Source organism: Sylvia atricapilla, chromosome 5 (assembly GCF_009819655.1).
Source record: "Sylvia atricapilla isolate bSylAtr1 chromosome 5, bSylAtr1.pri, whole genome shotgun sequence".
NCBI classification, from domain to species: Eukaryota; Metazoa; Chordata; class Aves; order Passeriformes; family Sylviidae; genus Sylvia; species Sylvia atricapilla.
This window is the reverse complement of record NC_089144.1, coordinates 47,111,973-47,133,705: the sequence shown is the minus strand read 5'-3', so window position 1 is coordinate 47,133,705 and position 21,733 is coordinate 47,111,973. Positions and strand designations below refer to the sequence as shown.

General features: G+C 44.8%; 1 protein-coding gene across 2 annotated transcripts; it reads right to left on the bottom strand.

Moving 5' to 3' along the window:
• Positions 1-2,913: 2,913 nt before the first annotated feature.
• ERP27 (endoplasmic reticulum protein 27) lies at positions 2,914-21,724 on the bottom strand. Of its 2 annotated transcripts, XM_066319396.1 has the most exons (8): positions 21,651-21,724; positions 20,973-21,138; positions 20,661-20,761; positions 18,007-18,144; positions 14,516-14,629; positions 10,702-10,827; positions 4,083-4,280; positions 2,914-3,418 (listed from the first exon to the last, which is right to left on the bottom strand). In XM_066319396.1, exons 1-8 carry the CDS (start codon positions 21,714-21,716, stop codon positions 3,374-3,376), a joined length of 954 nt encoding a protein of 317 aa, XP_066175493.1. In that variant the 5' UTR covers positions 21,717-21,724; the 3' UTR covers positions 2,914-3,373. The 2 variants fall into 2 exon arrangements, with proteins under 2 accessions (XP_066175493.1, XP_066175494.1); XM_066319397.1 differs by lacking the exon at positions 21,651-21,724 and having other exon boundaries at positions 20,973-21,541.
• Positions 21,725-21,733: the final 9 nt, after the last annotated feature.

The window sequence follows — 21,733 nt, the reverse complement described above, 5'->3', positions numbered from 1 at the left end:
TAAGGAAGAACTTCTTCATGGTGCAAGTGACTGAGCACTGGAAGAGATTGCCCAGAGAAGTTGTGGAGTTTCCCTCACTGGAAATATTCAAGAACCATCTGGACACAATCCTGTGCCATGTGCTCTGGGATGACCCTGCTTGAGCAAGGAGCTTGGACCACTGCTTGAGCAGAGAGCTTGGGAGAGATGACCCCACTGTAGTCCTTTCCACCAGACCCATTCTGTGATTCTGTGAACAGAGGTGTCAGACAGCCATGCCCTTCTTCCATTTATGATAAGGAGAATCATCACTATCTCCTCCCTGTCCTGGGAACTCAGGCACAGCTCACTGCTGGATTTCTGTGCATGAGATGGGCTCTGACTCAGGCACCATAAAGTTTGTCCTGTGACAGCTATTCTGGGAAATATCGGAGAGATTTTAAAAATATTTTAGTCAAAGTTGGCAGCATCCACAGAAGAAAGGAAGTTCAGTCCTGCCTTCTGTGCTGGTAGTTGACCTCTGCACCAGGGCAGATGCATGATCTGGGAGATGTCACTTCCCTTTGTGCTGGCAATCAGAGGCCTCTCAGCACCTCCCAGCCACTGCCAAGAGCAGGAGCAATGCTGACAAGGCAGACTCACATGCACTCATATGCAGTGCCTGCTCCTCTTCTTCAGGGTAAGTGCAAAGGTTGGTCGGGCAGTCCTTCTGCAGTCAGATTCTCTGCAGCTCAGCAGTCCCTCACAGCCAGATCCATAACTCCTGTGGGATTGAAGTGCCAAAGCTGAGGCACTGATTTTCATATACAAAGTCTTGGTTCAACCTGCAGCAGATGGGGGCTAATTTACCTCTAAGCAACACTTTGTTGTTTAATGTCACACACAATGATTCAGGGGAATAAAAAAAAATGTTAGTCCCCTTGCTGAACCTTCAGGCCTCTGTAACATTCTTCTGGAGATGTTCAAATCCTTTCTCACCAAAGATGGATATGAAATTGCATCTTCCACAACACAACCCAATTCCCTCGGGTAATGACAGCATCTCTGACATACCTCTGCAGCCTCACTTTCCTGTTAGATAAATTGAGATTTCATCTTAGATATTTTGAATGTCATTTGAGCTCAGATGCTCCTGCAGAGCAGGGGTTCACATACCACAATGCTGAGGTGAAAGGGAAGCCCTTCATCCTGCCCTCTGTCACTTTGCATCTAGCACTTCCTCCATTTGCAAATCAAACCAGCCTCCCTAGACAGCTCAAAACATCTGGGCCACATACATCACAACATCAGGTCAGAGATGACACAACAGTGCACAAACCCCAAAAATTAAACACACAAGAGACTGACCCATGCACATAATTCTGCCTCTGGTTTCTACCTCAAATGTCCTATCACAGTGGCTAAGCCCACCAAAGGTGCACTGCAGAAGCCTTTGAGCATAGTGATTAAGGCAGACTCCCTTGCTCCACTGCCATCACATCTGTGCATAGGGCATCCTGTGTGCAGCCCCCCAGGGCTGTCTGTCCTGTCTAAGTCCTGCAAAGCACTGCAGAACAGCTGAAGGAGGAAGAGGCTTTTCCTGTGACTTGCTTGTGGCTCTCAAGTTTGCTGGTTAGATGCAGGTCTCTGTAAGGTGCAGAGGGAATTAAACTCCCCAGTGCACATAATGAAACTCCTGAAAAGTTATCCCTATAATTAGCTGTGTACACAGCAAGCACTGCTTTTACTCCCAGGCTTGTTTGCAGAACCAGAGCTTCATTCATGTCCTGTTTTGTTTCCCTGCAGCACTGAGAAAGAGTCACGTCGCTGTGCCCAATTTCTGCAGCTGGCCAAGACACAGACTTCAGGTACTCGTGCAGGAGGTCAGGGCCTGCTCTTTGGTCTGGACCACAGACGGGTGTGCATGACACTGGAAACATCTGCAATGCAAAGACTCCTCACAGAAGACCTTCCCTCTCTACCATATCGAAGAGAAATGAATAAACCCTTCCTAGGGAGAAACAAGCTTTTGCTGTAAAAAGGAGCAATTTTCCAACTGAAGGAATGTGAGCAGGGTTCTTGGCAGAAGATACAGCCCTGAACATTCTAGGACTGGCATAAATCCAGGAGTTCAAAACCATCACACATCACTGACATGAGGATCCTGGAAGGCAGGTGTGAGTTTCCTCTGCGGTTCTGGGCCACTGGGAAATGAGCCATCTCTTATCCTCAAAGTCATAGTGCGACAGGATCTAGGATGGGACCCTCTGGCTCCCCAGTACTTAAGAGGGGCTGATCCCTGTGCTCACACCTTCACACAGATCAACACCAAAGTTGCTTCGTTCACAAGTCATTGCAGTCCAGTGCTACAATCTCTGCCCACACTCAGGGCAAAAGCAGCAAGGTATTCTAACAGTTTAGACCCTTCCCCTTTCTCTGGGGCTCAGCCTTCAGCTCTTGGCATCTATCCTGTACTTCTGCAGTAATTTTTTAATGCACAAAAGCCACAAGGACATCCAGGCATATATTTTTATATTTTACCCCTGTAATGCACCCATTCAAGAGGTCATCTAGTGCAGAGAGGTCTCTTCCCTGGCCATACAGATGATGAGGGCATGCCTTGCTCTGATCAATGACAGCTTCTCCTGGGTAACATTACTGACTGAAACATCTTAGGCTCATTAATTTTTGCTGCACCATCTCTGACCTGCTTACTTAGTGCTGTTCTGATTCCAAAGCTTCACAGATATCTCCTATCCTGGTGGAAATATCTACTGACAATGGGTCCATTTCCATAGGGAAAGATTCTTAGCAACGAGCCTGACTGGTTAGGCATTGTATTGGTTAAACTCAGAGAAAGTAGGTTTTTTGAGCTTAGACACTCATAAATACAGATACTCTGTGCTTAAGTGAAAGACACGGGGAGTGGGAAATAGCACTTGCATAAAAAATCAGTCCATTGACTTACTGCTTTATTTAGTAAAATAAAGGGAAGATTTCATATTATATCAAGCAACAAATCTGTTTGTAGTATCAGGAAAGGCTGACAGTGGATCCTAGCATAGCACCAAAACCCAAAAGAATGAGGGAAACAGATCTCTGGGAACTACTAGCTTTACCTCCAATATTGCCATTTCACTATGACATCCTTTGCTCCAACAGAGTAGCATGGAAAGACATCGTAGGGCAATACCAGAGGTCCTGAAGTACTGAAAAAAAGAGATCTGGAGCCAACAAATGAGAAGAAATAAGAGAAAAGAGATTCCTGGAGAGGTCAGACAGCATGTATGTACATAGAATGATGATGGGAATCCACGACTGACTTGGCTCAGGAATTGCTGAGCTGTAGGGCAGAGTGAACTCTTCATACATCAGAAACAGACTGGCTACAGTCATCCTCTTGGCTGGGAAAGAATCAAAGTTCTTCATTGAGGGGCTTGTCTTCAGATTTGTCTTCTTTCTAAAAGACATTAGAGGTGTGAAATCAGCTTTGACATTACTTGGTTTCTCAGCATAGGGATAAAGAAAACAAAGTGACTCGAATACCTCCCTTTGCTGTCTATGTCACTACCCTATCTAATTTCCATCACACAACACAAAAGACCCTGTGCTACAGGAGAATGAATTTTGACAGAGACAACTTTTAACACTGAATGAGCATGGAGATTTAATTGTGCCTCTCCCAGCAGAGACCTCTCATAGAGTCCTAAGGCCCTATCTGTACATTTTGTTCTGTAGTCTTCCTGATAGTTTTAATTCCTACCCATGCCATTGTTTCTCTAATCTGCTGTCATAGGCTGCCATCCACCACCTCCCTTCTCAGCATCCAAAAGCACGCTTCACTTTGTCTCCCTTGCTGCTTCCCAAAAGATAGATGCTTCACAGAGACCTTCATACAGCTGCAGATATCAGTGAATTATTCTTGCTGTAGACTAGAAGGCAGAGGTCCGTGAAGAAAGAGGCTCTGCAAAGACATCCATCTCTGCTCTGCCCTAAATCTAATCTTCTCTGATATTCAGGTGGAAATGTACATGAAAGAGAAAGTGACAGGGATGGGGAGGAGTTCAAGGAACTGAAGTCATCTTCAAGAGCCTGGTAAACAACAGCATCGGGACCCCCTTTACCTTTTGCATTCTTTGTAGAAAATTATTACAGAAGTCCTGTACTTGCTCAATGGAGATGTCATCCACCTTCATCACAACATGCTCATCATCTGGTGTGTGGAATATAGCCAGAGACGGCAGCTGGGACTTCTTCAGTTGGAAGTATGACAATACTCGTTCATTGGTCTTCAAATTGCTGTCTAACAGGATAAAGAGAATCTATGATGGAAATAGGAAAGAAAATTTGAGAAAAACAGAAGCTGAGACAGAGAACAGGTCCCCAGATAGTGATCATATGAAGATTGATAGTGATATTTTTATAAAGAGTTGGAGAAAATCATCCATACTCTGTTAGGACAACACTTTCCTTTATTGGGCTAGATAGGCCACTATCTAGCAGCTCCGTGCAATGCATTTGTCTGTATTTTATCAAGTCAGACTTATGCTACCAAACAAAATGTCTTCTTTCACCTCCTTTAAATATATATCTACAGAATGACAGGAAGGCAGTCTCCACTTCTATTCTCTTAATAGATAAGGAAACAAGATGTCTTTTATCTTAACAGCAAATGTCAAAGAAATGGAATCATTTACTTGCATGTTATTTGGATAAGATGCTTACATCCATGCAAGACCCTTTTTACACTAAAAAGTAGATGATATCCAAGTCAATGAAATAAACACCCAGCTAGCATGTGTTATTTTATCTTCTTTTTACCCTGTGCAATCTGCTGGGCCTAGCATATTCAATGTGCCTATGGACAAGGCTATGGCTTCACTTACACAAGTAAAGAAGCGTTTAAAAAAAAAGAAGCAACGTAATGCAAATATTATGTGTCCAGTTCCCAGGCTGTGACTTATGTTTTTCTTTCTTTTCAATGAAGAACACTCAAGTTAGTTCCAAATTTGTTTTCTTCTCTAAAAATAAATCCTAAATTCTTCACTTATTAAATTTCCATTCTATAAAAAACAAATATATCTGAAAACTTTCCTAGGCAACAGCCTATGGGAAGGAGGGATAGTTAGGCTGCTGTGAGGTTTAACTTCAGTTTTCTAGTGAAATACAAAAACAGGAACAGCACTTTCACTGGATATGTGATATTCACCATTTGTAATTTTTCTTTCAAAAGTCAACTGTGCCCCAAGAGCAAAAAGCCAGTGAGCAGACAGGTTGTGGAGTACTTCTCCCAGAGTGCCTAATTTATCTTTTTGCTGGATAAAACACCAAGCTAGAAGAAGGTCACATATTTAAGGTTCACATATCTAGAGACATGATCTCAGAGGCTTTCAGATGGAACAGCAATATATAATGTTTTAGGGCTCTCTTTTCTACTAGAAAGCTAGGAATAGAGGCCAGTGTTGGAGGGAAGCACTTTCAGAGTGTCAGTACAGTAAATGGTACTGCATTTTCATGCTGTATTCAACAGCTTTTTGCTTTCTCTATAAGAGAATGAGTAGACAACAATATTTTTTAAATCAAATGTTAAAGAAGAAATCATTAAAATTAAAAAAAAAAAAGTTGCATCACTTCCTATACAAAATATTCACCACCTTTAAAACAGATTAATAGCATTTTAAAATGGTAATATGAATAAATGTTAGTCAATATTCTTCACTTCATCAAGTTTTCACACTGTGCTAAAACACCCAAAACTTAAAAGCTGTACATATTTTATCCATGAATACCAAGAAGAGAGTAAGAATAAAACAGTAAAAATGCTGAGGCTTAGAACCCCAAATGCCTTCTTCTTCACAGGAGCAAACAGAAACACACAAACTGACCCCTCAGCTAGAAAGGCTGAGATATCATCATTCACAGTTACTGACTTGGATTTCTCTAATGACTCCCATTTGGCTCACAGGGTTGCAGCATGGCAAAGTACAGCAAAGTTTCCTTCTCTCCCTATATTCAAAGAATAGAGGAAAGAGAGCAATTGCATTTGGCCACTGTAGCTCAGAAGAAGACATCTTAATGCCTCTGAGAATGATGCATTCCTGGGAGGTCGGTGACATGGGATGGGCCCTCTTTCAGCAGAAGGGCCCACCATGCACCCTGTGCTGGTTGTGCTCCAGGAGTCCTGCCAGGGCCTGTGTGGTCTCAAGGTCATGCCTGTGGGGCAGAAGGTAGGATGTGTTGGCCCAGAGGCCACAAGCACTGTAAGTCTGATCTCCACAGCAGCTGAAAACCAAGAAGTTTTCTCAGTTGGCACATTTCCAAGACAGATGCCATCTCATGGAACTGGCATTTTCTCATGAGGAATTTATTTTGTTCTGAGATTCCTAGTCAGCTCCAGTCATAAAGAACTAATGCAGTAATCATAGAAAATTATATTGACCATGAGGCAGGATTCACATTGCCTAACCTCTGCCGTCCAGATCCTAGTCATGTCTCAGCCAGTCATCTACGTAACCTCTACAATAAACAGTACTTTAATAAACTGGTACTTTATTCCACCTATTTTAGAAAGGAAGGAAACACATGCCTGTCTTTCTCTTTCGGTGCTGAAAAGAGACTAAAACCTTTACTCAGATGACCTACCAAAGCTACAATTCACCAAAACCAAATCCCACTTATAATGGCAACTCTAATGTCACTGCTAGAGATCAGCTAGTTCCATCCCAAACAGAAAGTTCATTTTCCATTTCATACTATCCTGCACAATAGCTGGTTGGGTGGTTTAAATTCGGAGATTATTTCCATGAATTTTTTTTTTTTTGTAGCAATCTTCTCGCCTGTGTTCAGAGATCTGCTGCATCAGGCAGTGAAGGATATCCTGCACGAATGAGAAACCCCTGACACAAAATGTCCCCTTCACACATGATATTATCTGTGCGCTATCACTTGCAATAAACTGCCTTCCGTAAGTTTTGTACACTGGTGCTTTCTTGGTGCCTTGACAACTTGATTCCTAGCCCAATGCTTTTAGAACATCGAGTTCCTGGTAGATACTAAGATATGGAAGGATGTTATTGCCCAAGGAATTAAAGTTAATTGGAAATAACACTGCAATGATAGAAACCAATTTGACATTGTTTAGTATTTCCTCTAACAAAGACAAACAGAAAGGATGATCAAGCTTTATATCCAGTGTTTGACTTTGAACTTCACAGAGCTGCAGTCCACTGTTTTGTATAAGCAAAAATATCAAATTCTGATGTTTGAGTAATTTCTTACATCATAGTACAGAAAGCAAAACAAAAATATCACTCATGATTTTTAAAAAAAGACAGCTACAAAAACAACTACTGCAGATATCTATTAAGTGACATAAGAAGTCCATATTTACAGACTCCTCTGTTTATGGCTAAAAGAGGCGTCTCTAATATTATCTCTCTCAGTTCTGGAGCCATCAGTGTCTGACAAGAAGAATAAAAATTGCATGAATGACTGCAATGTCTGCAAGAGAAAGGCCATCATCTTTACATTTCCATGGAACTCCTGAAGGACACTAGGAGTTTCTCAGAATGCATATCTAAATGGACCTACATCTAAATTAAAAGGGAGTTTACAAACATCCCTACCTAAATAATTTTGACATTGGAAACAAATTATGTCAGCTGCAACAAAAGCTGCTTTTGTTATTCCCAACATCACCTTGCTGAGACTTCTGCAAACATCCATGTGTTACACCAGCTGTAATTATCATGTTATACTCTGATACTGTGGGAAGAAAACTGAATATGACTATTCTAGTTTGGCTCAGCAATGCAAACCCTGACATCTCCTTTCCAGTGCATTTCCTTTCCTTGCCTGGACTCTTGGCAGTACTTTCTCAAATAAGCACATATTTGATTAAAGATCCAAGAAGGCTGGTGGATTTCCTCCTGCAGCTGCAGTGCTCCAAACTCTGTTTACTGTTATCCACCCACAATTGTTTCTCAAAGTGTGCTAGAAAGCTACCATATTTTTTTTCTTATTGCTGTCAGCTTCTGCTGGTTTAGCATCATCTACAATTTGCATTTTCCTCTCCAACATTTTATAGTGCTCAGGTTCCACAATAAAATCTAGAAAAAGCTAGACTGCCTCCAGGCACTCACTGTTGCTCCAGGTGCAGTTCAGACTGTTTTCAAATAAAAGTTCTCACCATCCTGCCTCATGGATCCTCCAAGTGAAAATCTCAGCTGCCCCTCAGGGAAAGTGAAAATATTATAAACCAACGGTGAAAGGACCATAATCCAGAAACTGGCAGGTGAGTCACTTCCTCATGATCCATTAATGGTTGGACTCCACCATCTCAGGGGTGTTTTCCAACCTAAGTTATTCCAAAATTCTATGGTTTTTCTTCACGCTTTGGGGTCAGTCACTCAGCAGCAACAGCAGCAGTTCCTCTTCATCTCTCCATCCAAGTAACAAGTTTTTCTTTCCCCTCCCACTGGTGATGACAATGACAAGGACTGCTCTTCCATCAGCGTGCAGCAGAGATGTGTGACAGGATCTGTACCCCTTCTCCTGCTTGGGAACCCTTTCAAGACTCTGTTTCTGTTCTGCACTGGCTTGTAGGAATGGTGCAACACACACCAAGTATCCCCACTCTGTTCTGGCACTCTGCAGCCACTGTAAAGCAGTGCTGGGTGCAGTGGTACATGCATGTACAGGGAGCTGAACATCTCTCTACTGTGCAGCAATGATTCCTTTCTCAAACCACTGGTAACACTAACCCCTCAGCACAAACAAGCCTTTCACCACCATCCCACAGGACAAGAATTACCCACTGGTGATCCCGAACAAAATTCAAGTCAAGAATCTTGCAGATTCAGACAATCTGCAAGCCGCTAAAAGGCAAAATCTAATAAATACTTATTTTGAAGCAAACCTCAATTAACTTGGTGGTTCCAAGAACACATAACTTCACATAGGAAAGCAGTGTGAAGGGATTAGTAAGCAGGGATTGTCACGATGTCATGCAGTGGCTGCCACTGATACCCAGACTAATTCAGGACTTTCTATATGACAGAGCAATGGAGTCAAGCCTAAGTGGGCTTATCATTCTGCTTACTCCTTACTATCCAGATCTAAAATTCAAACAGAGGGATCCTAGCACTCTCTTGATGCTTTCTAGGAGAGCAATCCAAAACACAATTTACTTCTCAGAGTGCCACTCCTTCGGGAAAAACAACTTATTAGACTCTAAGTCACTTAATCTCTGTGTCCTCAAATACCACAGCAGTAAAGTGGAAATAATTAGTCAAATCCCCACATCTTTAATGTTTATATTTTTCTCTGGCAAACTTGTAGAGTGATTCAGTTGGAAACCTGCCTGTTTAAATAAAAACCCCTAGATTTGGCTTGCTGAGAATTCATAACTTGTCTGAACTTCAGTACAATATTTTATCCAATGTTTTGTGAAGTTTTTCTAGGAAAATTATAGCCATTTTCTCAGATCTAGGCAAGTCACATGAAAACTAGATGCAGCTGCATCAGCAAAGGATGATGATGCTAAACAGCATTGTGTTAGAAGAAATAGGTGCTAGGTGGAGACCTGTATCAGGCTCTGCTTCTCATGGATAACAGTGGTGTCACTTCAATACACATCTCACAATAGATAAATGGAATTCTACAGGAAAATTAGTTTTTAAACTACATATTCATCAAGGCAAAACATTTTTGAAGAGATGTTTTGATTTTGATGCATAGTTTCTGCCTAGTATCTTGCCAATGGTTAGGAAAGATGTAAAGGTTCCAAAATAGTCCTGCCATAAGCAAGTCTCAAGACTTTTGAGATTCCATGGTTCTGAGGTGGTCCCTGAATTTGAAGGTGAGGGTATACTTGATTCCTAATCTCTTCCTTTATTACCAAAACCAGATGCATACAGATATTCTAGCTATCAGATCCCAAATCTTTCCAGCTCCACGCTTTTTAGAGGAAGACCTCTTTATGCCTCTCAGTTCATCCTTCCCCATTTCTGTGATATTCTGCCCCCTCCCATCTGCCATTCTCCCTTGCCACAAACGCCTTCCTGTTGCTCCCAATCCTTCTTTGCTTGCAAATTCATTCCTCTGTTCCTTGGACACAAATTCTACTGTAATCCAGCTGCTGGCAGAGAAGCAGACATAAAATATGATGATTTACTGGGAGCTCTGTTCCCAGAGGAATGGGATTCAGGCAAAATTTCTCTGAAACACCTCATCTATCTCATCACCTTAGTGTGAGAAAACTAAGCAACAAATTTGCAGCTCCTTTAAAACAGCCATTTTCAGAAGTCTAAGGGTTAAGAAGCACTGACATTGTTTCCTATCTGGTCACTTATACAAGACTCCTTGGTGTCCTGCAAGCTATAGATACAAATTCACCTCTCATATCAGTGGGGCACAACTGTTGCCAGACTGAAGTGCAGCAGCTGTGTGTCATCTCCCAGCACAAGGGAACAAATCTGGACTAAAAGCATCAAAGTACACGATGTTTCACCAAGAGAGCAGACTAGCAGGATTCAGAGGGTATTTTCCCAGCGAGGTGTCAAACTGGCAGAAGGTGAACAGAACCAACCCCTTCATTTAATTATCCAGATAATCCTCTTTTCCTGCTACTTAACCTTTGCTCAAATAATTCACAGAGGAGATTATAGCCTCCCCATTCATGGCAAAAATCACTGGGGATTTTTCCTCCCTAACAGCCCCCTCTTTCTCTCTGTTTGTTCTTACCTTCCCCTTGTAGAGCTCTGCCGCTGTCCGAAACTTGCGCATTCGCTCGGGGTGCTTTGGAGACATCTTGTCTGTGATCAGGAGGAGGTTAAACTGGAGTGAGCTCTGCATCACACCTATTGCTGTCTGCCCAGAACAGAGGGAGAAACATGGGCAAGGAGATTGAGAACACTCAATTGGCATTGAATGCAGTGTCAGAGGGACATAAGTCCACATGGATCAGCTGTGGTTTCTTTGCAAATCAGCATCACAAGCAGGACAGATTTCTTTAAAGCAGGGGGAATCCAATCTGGGTTCTTTGCAGAAGCCCTTAACCTCCTGGCTTTGCATATTCCCCAGATAAGAGTCTGAAGACCACAAAGGTCCATCATTGCCCTTAAGGTAGTTGTGACTAGGTAAGAGGAGTAGGATTAGGGCAGAATACAGGAAGCTGAAGACTAGAGCAAGGATGTGAAGAGCAAGGCCAGCAAACACTGAATGTAAGGGTGTCCTAAACTGCTGAGGTCCAGCACCTGTCTGAAATATGAGCAAGAAACTGGGAAGGATTTGTGGTGTCAAGGTTGGTGCTTGTCTTTATTTTCTTTCCTTAGTGTTACACTGTATGTAGGATGGGGATCAGTCCACAGTTTCAGAAACCTGATGGCCTGGACACTCCTGTGTGCCGAGGGTTAAAATTGGCTCTGCTGTCCCACAGTGAGAGAAGACCCTGGACAAGGGCCAAGCGGGCACTACACACTGGCCCTCTGTGAGGAACCAGGGTTGGCACTGCCCAAGAAGCCACAGCACCATCTCCATGAACTCGCTCACTCGTCATCTCACTTCTCCTTCCGCTTGCTTCCTGCAGGCCTGCAGCCTCTCCCTCAAATCAAACAGTAGTGGGGCCAGACCTGCAGCCTCCCTAGTGCCACCGAAACCACAGAGGCACAGACTGTGCAGCTCCTCACCAACGGGAGCAGAAAGTTTCCACATGCTCCAGGAGTAACAAGAAAGGGGTCAGGCAGTGCATGCTGGCAAGCGCCCTGAAAAACAGAACATCTAGCTTTTGGCAGGCGGGACTCTGCTGTTAGCTTAATGTTTATTAGAAATTTTGTATCCCTTCACTTTTCTGATGGTGTGCAGCTGAGGCAGGGGACAGTAGAGTGGTTAGGAAGCTAAGCTGGAAAACTTTGGAGGAGCTCATGTGTGGGAGCATCCACTGACGGTCGGGAGAGGGTTCTCTGGAGACCTGAGACGCTTTTAGAACATGTGGTTTTATTGCAAGGGTCGTGGGTAAAAGGGCCTGGCCTTCACCCACCAGCCTCGGCTGAAGGGGTGCCCCAAAGAGAGAGAGAGCCAGGGGCAAGAGGGTAAGAGGTAAGAGATAAGAGAGGTAAGAGAGCGAGGTCCTTGTTACAATACATTGAATCTCCTTTTCTGTTGAGTATTCTAATTTACGAACCAGCGTGAGATACAAAACCTACCGACTTTGCATATAGTCTATGAGAACGAGAACTGCTAAATTACCATATCCCTCTGTATTCTAAACTCAAAAGGGTACTTTCTTCTCTATATTTTCCCCGATACCTTGGTGGGGCTACCCCCTTGGGTCCCTTTGTTTGCTATCACTCATCTTCAGCTAATCACTGTCTTTCTGCCTACATCTACATCTGCCTACATCTACCATGCCTACATCTCAAACCTGGCAAGAAGATGGTGATTTCTATTTCACTATAGGTTTTATATTTTTATAATCTCTTGCCAGATAATCATATCTGTAAGCTTTTCCTTTCTCATCTTTCCCAACACTTATGGGAGAGGATGAAGCTGAAGGTGAGGGTGAAGCCAGCCAGCACCAAGCCCCTTGACCGGGCTGGGGTGAGAGCAGACAAGGCGGGAGCAGCGGTTCCTCCAGCAGCTCCACACAAAAGTGTGCTTGTCCACACAACCTTCTGTAAGAGCAATCAGCAGAGCTCATCAGCAGGGCTGGATACATCTGATTCTCCTGAAAAATCCACAGGGTAAACATTGCCTAAATATTCCTAAAGTATGTCGGAGGAACAGTAAGGGCCCCAGGATAGGGAGAGAAACTCTTGGCAGCACTTGGTGCAAGCCATGTGACCCCACTATCTGCTGACCTGCAGCATTTTTGGATGCAAACAGCATATGTACTGGGAATAAATATTTATGAAAAACCAAGCTACCTTAGGGAAGCTGGAAGGGCTTTGGGCCAGGGACTGCAGGAGGCACTGTTAATTGCAGCACCTTGACAGAGCTCCAGAGCATCTGGGAAAAAAACTGTAACAACATCTGTACTGACAGTCAGGGTGGAGGGGCCAGCTGAATAGCTGAGGAATTTTCAGTCAGGGAGACAGCCTGGGTGCCAAACAGGACACCATGCAGTGAGAACCCAAAGCATCAGCAGAAATGCATAAAGAAAGAGACATTGTCCCCTGAATTGTAAAAGGATTAATAGGGGCTCCAAGCTTTCAGAAGGTCTGGGAAATTACAAAGATAAGAATATCATCCCTGCCGATGTGACTTGGATGTTCTTAAAGGGTTGTTGGGCCAGTGGGGCAGGATATAGCAGAAATATTTTGTTATTTCAAAATGTATTTTTCCCTTTTGAAGATGAAAAAACATAAACCTTTTTTTTTGGAGGGGGGGCAGTTTTGGTTTGTGGGGGTTTTTTGTGTGTGGGGGTGGGGTTTTTGGGGTGTTTTTTGGGGTTTTTTTGTTGTGGTTTTTTTGAGTTTTGTTTGTTTGTTTGTTTGTTTGAGCAGAGGGTGCTACAGAAAAAAAATCCTACCATATTTCATTGCGGAAAAAAAATGCTAAATTTTAAAACAAAATACTCTCCTACTGGTGGGTTGCAACTGAACTGAATGAATGCATCGGTTCTCTTAGAAAATCCTTGAGTTTATCTTGAAAAGGTATAGCTCTGAAACAGGTTGGGCCATTCTTCCCTGATATAAGCTGAACCTGGTGAGCACTGTTACAGCTATCCAGAAGGCCATAAAATACCCCATCAGCGGTGATAAAGTCTCAGCCTTGCAGCAACTGGGGCTTCTAAGACCTACTGACTCCACAGCAATGAGGTCAGGGAACTGCTGAGGTTTCAGAGGAACCTAAATCCTTGGTCAGCCTCTACAGCAGGGAGGAAGGCAGGGACCCTGACACTGCCAGTCAGATGGGTGAGCCAATGAAGGTGGCCAACATGGAAGCATTCTAAGCCTGATTTTGGGTGTGGTTAGTTTGTTTGTTTTGGTGGTGGTGGTGGTGTTGAACTGATGAATTCTGGAGGAATGATGGAAGGGATGGGAAAGATTTTGCTTGGGAAGTTCCCAACTCATTCTTGAATATGCATTCAAATAGGTGGGCTTACAATCAAGCCCTATATGCTGAGTGATGCAGAAAAGCCTGCCTTCGGAGAGCAGATCATTTGAGCTTCCATGTCTCTCAAGGCTTGTTAAAGAGAGGGCATTCTGGCTGAGCTGCCTCTGTAGACATGGCACAACATGGAAAATGTCCATGGGAGGAAGCAGTACTGCGTGCAGAGTAGTAAGAAATTGAGTTCTCTGCCCCTCAACATCTCAAATTTACTGGAAAGCCAAAGGAACTGCAATTAGTCCCTTTCTCTCCCACCACATTCATGCCCCAGCAAATCTGCTTCCAGTCCATGTGTGGTGCAGCAGTGAAGAGCTGTGTGGCCTCCTCAATCCCATCTACACCATTGCTCCAACCCTCACACACATCTGGATATGCAAAGTGGGGCCAGAGGATACCATGAGAAGGCAGCCCAGCTCAAGGGTGAGGACGGCAGGGAGTTGGTAATTACCACAGGGTTGTACTCTGTCACCAGGCGGAGCTCGTTCATCCGAACGAAGCGAGTCAGCTTCTCGGCATCAACATCTCTGTTGTTCATATCCAGATCCCGCCGGTCACTGTCTACCTGGAGACAGGCAAAGACACCTACAGTCACAGCTGTCCCCTCCTCTCAGCACCTCTTCAGAGGCACTGATTGCAGTCATTCACAGAGACACCCACTCTCTGGGACACCACCATCCTCTCTCCCCCACTACACAATCCCCACCTCTTCCCATCACCACTTCTGGAGGTCTAGAACCTACAAGGACCTGCCTGCACTTTGAGATAAGGATCTCCCAGCCTTCTCCAGCCTCCCAAGGACAAGGCAAACTCATGGTATAAGAGAAATCTCTTAGGACTCCAGACATCCCTACACTATCAGCTCTCCATGCACTGGAGACAGGGAGAATTAGCTGAACAAACATTGCATAAGCATTGTGGAGAGAGGTCACTAAATAGTCTACCTCCTCACATCAATACTTTATGTTCCTTTTAAAAATCTTCATCTGCTTATTCTGTTTCTTTTACAAGTAATAAACATTGGCATCACCCAGTATGGAATTCCTGGAAACATTGTGCAAGCAGGAAATCTCTCCAATAAAAAGAGGATTTTTCTTCCAGTACAGCAAGGAAAAAAAAAAAAAAAAGAAAAAGAAAAAAAAAATTAAGCTCAGCATATTTCAGCTTTAGAAGAAAATCCATCCTGCCACACATCTCCCCACACTTCATCCCCTCGAAATGATGTGGTTTTATTGAGATTTTCATGACCTGATAAACAGAAAAAAACAGGCAACCATGGAATGATAGCAGAACACCAGAGTTTAACTGCAGAGTTCCTGTGGAGTACCACCACAGGATGTGACTGAGTTAAGCTATGGGGACAGCAGTCTCTGACATGAAGTTGGATCAAAGTTTGGAATTTGAAAGGCATTGATACACGTGTTGAATGAGGTTCTTGGGGCTGAGGAGCAATCCACATGCACACCTCAGATTTTATTCTCTGCATCTGGGCAACATCTGAAAGTTCTTGTGTTAGTTTTTCCAGTGGTGTGCAGACATCTAAAGTCATTTTTGCTGTTCTGTGGTCATTGGCAAGGTCACCCGCCCTGTCTGACAACACAGGCTGGTGCTTTTCAGACTGTGTGGCCTGATTCCTCTCACAGATTTTCCTCCTGCATAACATGAAAGGGCAGCTCTGCTCAAGTAAATAAGATCAGGACAGCGGAACGCCTGGGCAGGTGAGATCAGACAGGCTTTGGGAACCAATCTAAAGCAGCCTAGATGCTACAGAAAGTCCTCTCTGTACTTTCATAGGGCTCTATGGATGGAAGCATCTTATTTCCATCTGGGGATAATAACATCTTGAATCTGCACACAACATTTATGTTTTTAAGAAAATAAGGCTGGAAAATAGCCTGCATTTAATAGTTGAAATTCTAGTCAAAATGTCTTTATCACTCTATATAATTAGGTTGTTAGCATCTGTTAATTATGTTCCTTTTAGGTCTATCAGGATTTCTTACTAGAATAAATCAGTTTCTTTCCTCTATATACAAAGAAGTCTCACCAGTTGACACAGTCCCTCCTACTACTGCAATTATGGCTTAAACTTCTGAGCACTGTAAGTGCTTCACACACTGCAAAGGCAAAGAAAAAAATTAATTTATGCCTCTGATTCACTTCTGTCCTGGTTATTCATTTTTGTATCCTTCAAATGAGTATTTGATTCCAAGTTCCTGTATTCGTTCTTTCAAAATTCCTTTTTATCTCTGACCTCTTACTCCTACACATTATTCAGCACTGGATGAAAGGAAAAATAATGTGTCTGGTAATTTAAGAAAAACTGACAATCAGACTAGTGAATTGTCAACCATATTTCAATCTGACTAATGTATTGTTTTCTTGGCTGGTTTGTTGTTTTGGGGCTTTTTTGGTTGGTTGTTTTTTGGTTTTTGGTTGGTTTTTTTTTTTTTCCCCCAATATTAAACAAGAGTTCAGCTGCAAAAACTTGACTCCAAACAAAGAATATTCAATATAAGAATAATTCCAACAATTCAAACACTTTCTTTTATCAAACTCTCTCCCAGGGCAGTCATCCCTACTATCCACCACAGTGCAAAAACAAAGGATCTTTTCAATTTTTTTTGGAAGAAAACCACAATGACTAAGAACCAAAATTGAAATGGGTATTGCTTAAAATTGCAACATTTAGCAAAGAAAAGGTTAAATAAAATGACCTACCTACCTATTGCTCACTCTTAGATCATTCTTTTTTAATTATTTGGATAACATCAGTGGTAAACATGGTGCAGCAAATGATGAGGGGAAAAAAGAGAACAAACTGTCTTTGCCTAATCTCTGTACAAGCTGTATCTAGAACTTGGCCAAGCTGCCATATTTAGTTTCCCTAGATCATGTAGTGGGTATCTATTTCTCCCCACCTCAAGCACTTAGAGGTCTGGTGTCACAACACTTCACTGGCTTTTAGGACATCTTGTGCTGCTTGGGGCCCTGTTCCTCTTCAGACACATCTGCCTTTTCAGTTTTCAACTGCCATGCTCGTGTGAGAAGGGGCAACATGGGGAATTTGATGTAACTAGTAGAATACTTGCTCTTAGCTTTTCTTGGTACTTTTGAGCTAGTACATGGCTCCTCCCAGTATCATCATCTTAAATTTCAGCAAATATAGCTTCATTGAGGCTACACTGAGGCTACTCGCACTTAGAGTCAACAGAGATTTGACCTAGGATAGCATCCATCCCTAAGAAACTCCAAAGCATGATTTCTAATGCCTAAAGCATATTTAGGAAATGAGTCTGCAAACCACAACGTAGGGTGGCACAGCACCTCTTAACTGCAGAGACCTAGTCTGAATCTGTTTTCTGTTGTGATGGAAAAGTTTTGTACCCTAGAAGACAGCTTTGCCTGCCTAAGTGACACTTCACAAGTTTTGATATCAAGCCTGCTGTGTTGATCCATTGTAACATGGACTCTAGATGCTTTTCATGTGTCTCAGAACACTTTCCAAAACCACAGAAACCCCATCCAAGTTAATGCCAAGCTCATGTAGAAACACGGGCATTGCTCTTTGCAGGGCACTGGCTGCTGAACCAAATCCATAGGGCAAACGCGTTAATAAGAGAATGTTACCAGATGTAATTAACGCTCCATGTCTCAGGGACAAGCACTCTGCAAGTGAAAAGGAAAAAAGCCCTCTTTGGGGCAGGAAGAGGGATGTACTTTGAGGAGGACAGGCAGTCCGTCTGCCAACGACAACCCTAATTTTGGCTCGCCCTAAGGAGAGATGCATTTTATGCTTTTTACCGCTGAATGCACTCGTCCAAGACCCTCTCCCACCCACCGCAGCCCTCTGGGGGACCCGGAACCAGACCCTGATGCTGGAGAGGCAGGGTTCTGCCCGGCAGCGTGTTCCCGGGAGGGCGCTGCCCTGGTGCCACGCACCCTGCGGAACAGCGCGACGGTGTTCGCCGAGGCGCCGTAGTGGGACAGGACGGCGCTGCTGCTGCTCAGGCCGAAGGGCACCTCCGGGATCCGTGCGGCCGCCAGGCGAAACTGCTCCGCTTCGGGGCTCTGCGGGTCCTGCGGAGGCAGAGGAGGGACGGTCAGCGGCCGAGCGGATGAGGGGCCGAGCCCGGACGGGGCCGCGGTACCGACACCGACACCGGCCCCGGCCCCGACACCGACACCGGCACCGACAGCGGGCGGCGCGGGCGCGACACCTGCCGGCCGCTCGGCTCCCGGCTGCGCGCACGGGCTGCCCCGGGATCCGGGAACCCGCCGGCGCCGTGCCCAGCCCCTGGGCACTCGGAACCGGGGCGACAAACCCAGAACTGAGCTGTAGCACATTGAAATATACATATATATTTATAAAATATCTGTGTGTGCGTGTGTGCATGTATATCTGAGTGTGTGTTTATAAAATATATATGTAAACATCACAATTTTAAAGCTAATCTTGGTTCTAGAGTCAGGGGGTTATAATTTCGAACACCTTGCATTATCAGTACCGTAGTTCCTATTAAAAGGATATCTTAGGTACATCCTGTAAAAAGAAGCTAATTCAGGTATATCAAAGGATAGAAATATGCAATTTCTCAGTATTTTGAGGTCTATTTTCTTTCCTGCAGAGAGCATTAGCTATTACTAGCCTTTGCCTGTATTAAAGCATTCCTTGCTATTCCCATTCCCAACTTTTCAGTGATGTATTTTTGATACTTTGTATTTATTGATACAATTCTCAGACATGGTCTCTCCTTGGAATTGGTTTGTTTTCTTTTTAGTTTGAACTGTCAGCTCAGCTGTTTGTGAGCCCAGAGAGAATGGAAAACAAATTTTTTTGTTCGTTCCTAAGAAAAACATCTCTCATGGCCTGTTTTGGAAATGCCAGTGCATCAACATTGGTCTGGTGAGAGCGCTAAAGCCTAGGGTGGGAATAATCTTGCGGAGTTTTGGAGCATTCCTGAGAGACCTGGGGTTTAATCAGGCTGAGCACGGCCCTTTTCTCAGAGACGCGGGGTTTCTGGAGCAGTGTGCTGTGTTTCCATCACGGCATGCTGTTCCAGTCAGGGAGGCCGGGCTCATTATACGGGAAGCTTGCCGAGGCACGTACTGCAGTGAACTGAAAGGCTGCAGCAGAGAAATAATTTATGGCGAGCGGAGAACATGGACTTTATTTGGATAAATTCACTTTCAGGCCGAGAGCCAAGCCTTCATGGCACATATATGTCTCTATCTACTGCTCAAATGCAGCCCTGTCATGCTTCAGGCACTGAATGCCCGAGATGTTGCTGGCTGCTGCCTCGTGCTCCTGGCAGCTGGGGCTGCACGGCAGCAGCCTCCTGTCTGCCTCCGAAGAATGCGGTCCTGCAGAGGGAAGTCACCGTGGCACAAGACAAAAGGAGCCGTGTCCCTGCTGTAGCTCGGGAGGAGGCTCTGGGCACAGCTCTGCCGCAAGCCCAGCCAGCAACCCTCGGGGAAGGAGGCGTCTCTGCACTTTCATTCTGCGTGTGCAGATTGCCTGCCTGCTTTGCACAGCTTTAGCGCTGCAAGAAGCTCCAATTGCCTGCAGGCAGCTCTGTGATCAGTGATCACAAGGCCCCTGGGGCATAAGGCTCCTGTGCTCACAGACTTGTTGCTGCCCACAATGCACAGGCAGCACCATCAGTCCTCACTCTGTGGTGGGCTGTGAGATGCCACTGCCCTACACTAAGGGCACGATGCCCTCCCTGGACTCCCCTCCAGCCCCAGGGCAGGAGGACGAAGGTGCTTGCAGAAGGACCTGTTTTTGAAAGCCTGAAGCCTTCCCTGACAGTGAGGCAGTGTGCAGACAGGAGAAGAGCAGAACAGAACTCGAAGAAAACATGAAAAAAGGTGCAACTTGGGGACCTCAAAAGTAATAAGGATCCTGTTAAGAGGCCTCTGTTTTACAGTGCTGTAGCTCAATAAATATTTTTCTTTTATTTTCTGAGGAAAAATACTCATGCCATTTGGGGGGGGGGGGTGGCAAGGGACTCGTATCTGTCACTCACCTTTGAATTCAGTGGAGTTTAGATTAAAAGAGACAGATCTCAAGGATATCTACTCTGAGGAACAAAGAAGTGAGACAGAAACCATGCCTACATCCTCCCTTCCCTACAAAGAGGCTGCAGCCTGAGCCCAAACCCTCTTGGACTTCAGCAGACCTGTACTATCACTTCTCCCTGAGACTTGGCCTTATCACACAGGCAGTGCCTTACTCTGTCTTTGCTGACTACAGCAAATAACTGATGTTCCCACTCACCCTCACGAACACTGCTTCTCTACTCTGCACATTTCTTTGTTTTATCCCCTGCAGCATTTCCCTCTCTCCTGCTCCAGGGCTCCTACAACCTCCTTCATCTTCCTTCCTTGCTCCGTCTCCTTTCCTATGCACAGACCAAATTCCCTGTGTTCCCTCTGTGACCCATCACCCAATCCCTCCACATGCCTGTCACAGCCCCAGCACCTTTTGGGACTACAGCTGCCTTTGGCAGGTGGTTGCACCACATCAAGCCTCATGCTGTCATCAAGGTGGGACAGAGTTCACAACTGGCAGAGGGGAGGTGCTGTGAACAGACCTGGAAGAATCCAATGACTGCCACCTCTGCACCGCTGACGAAGGCTTCGGCATCTGCAATGTCGTTTAACAGGATAGGTTTCTCTGTGGTGCTGGCTGTGCCTGCAGAGCAAAGGTCAGGGTTGGGCAGACTGTACACAAGGAGCAGCTCAAAGAGGATCCCCCCAACACACACAAGCATCCTAACCTGACAAACTCACCCGCACACCTCTCCTGCAAGCTCAACACAATGTTCGTGCAGCATACCTTGGATAAGAAGGACTCCCTGCAGCAGACCCAGACTTTCCCCAAGGCAGGAAGAAAGCTCACTTACTGTGGGATGCAGAGTCATTCCCTCCAACACACCCTGATGGGCAGCATCTGGCAAGCAGGATAACAAAGAGGCTTGGGAAGACGGATGTGCCCATGGTACCAGCTTGCCTTCTCCTCACCATGCCACCCTGCTCCAGTCCTCTCCTCGGTAAGAGACACGTCAGCTCCTGGGGGAACCACAACCTCTTTGAGGCAGTGGGAAGGGAGCAGCTGGCCCAGGGTAAAGCCTTCAGCTCCTGAGATAACTGCCTAGCTGCAGAAAGCCCCTCCCTGCCATGCAGGAATCAGCCTTGGAGAGCTGCACCAACACTGCCAGTGGTGTGTTCTCACCCACAGCCCTGGACATGGCAGCTGCCCTGCACCTCTGTGACCAGACACCCCAGCTAGGTTAAGAACACCCCTCTCTAGGTGCTGGATCCCAGAGGCCGATGTTTTCTTGTGCTTGGCCAGCAGGCTAGACACGAAGGCATGCAACTCTCCCATTATCTCTGGGGGACAGCTGCTACAGCAAGTGTTAAACATGAGAAGGGAATGTTATAGCTCGCTGCCTCGTTCAGTTGCCATCTGGTATGAGAGGTAGGGGCTATCCCTGGAGTCTACCCCCAAAACAGCCCAGACTTTGGGCTTCAAAAGATTCATGAAATCCCTGAAGGAAACAGCTCTGAAATAATTAGCTTACAGAGTAAGGCTGATGTTTGGAAGGAGGGCCATTTCCCTGCTGAAATATGCTCTTAAGTCTTCCCATAATGCATTCTTCACATA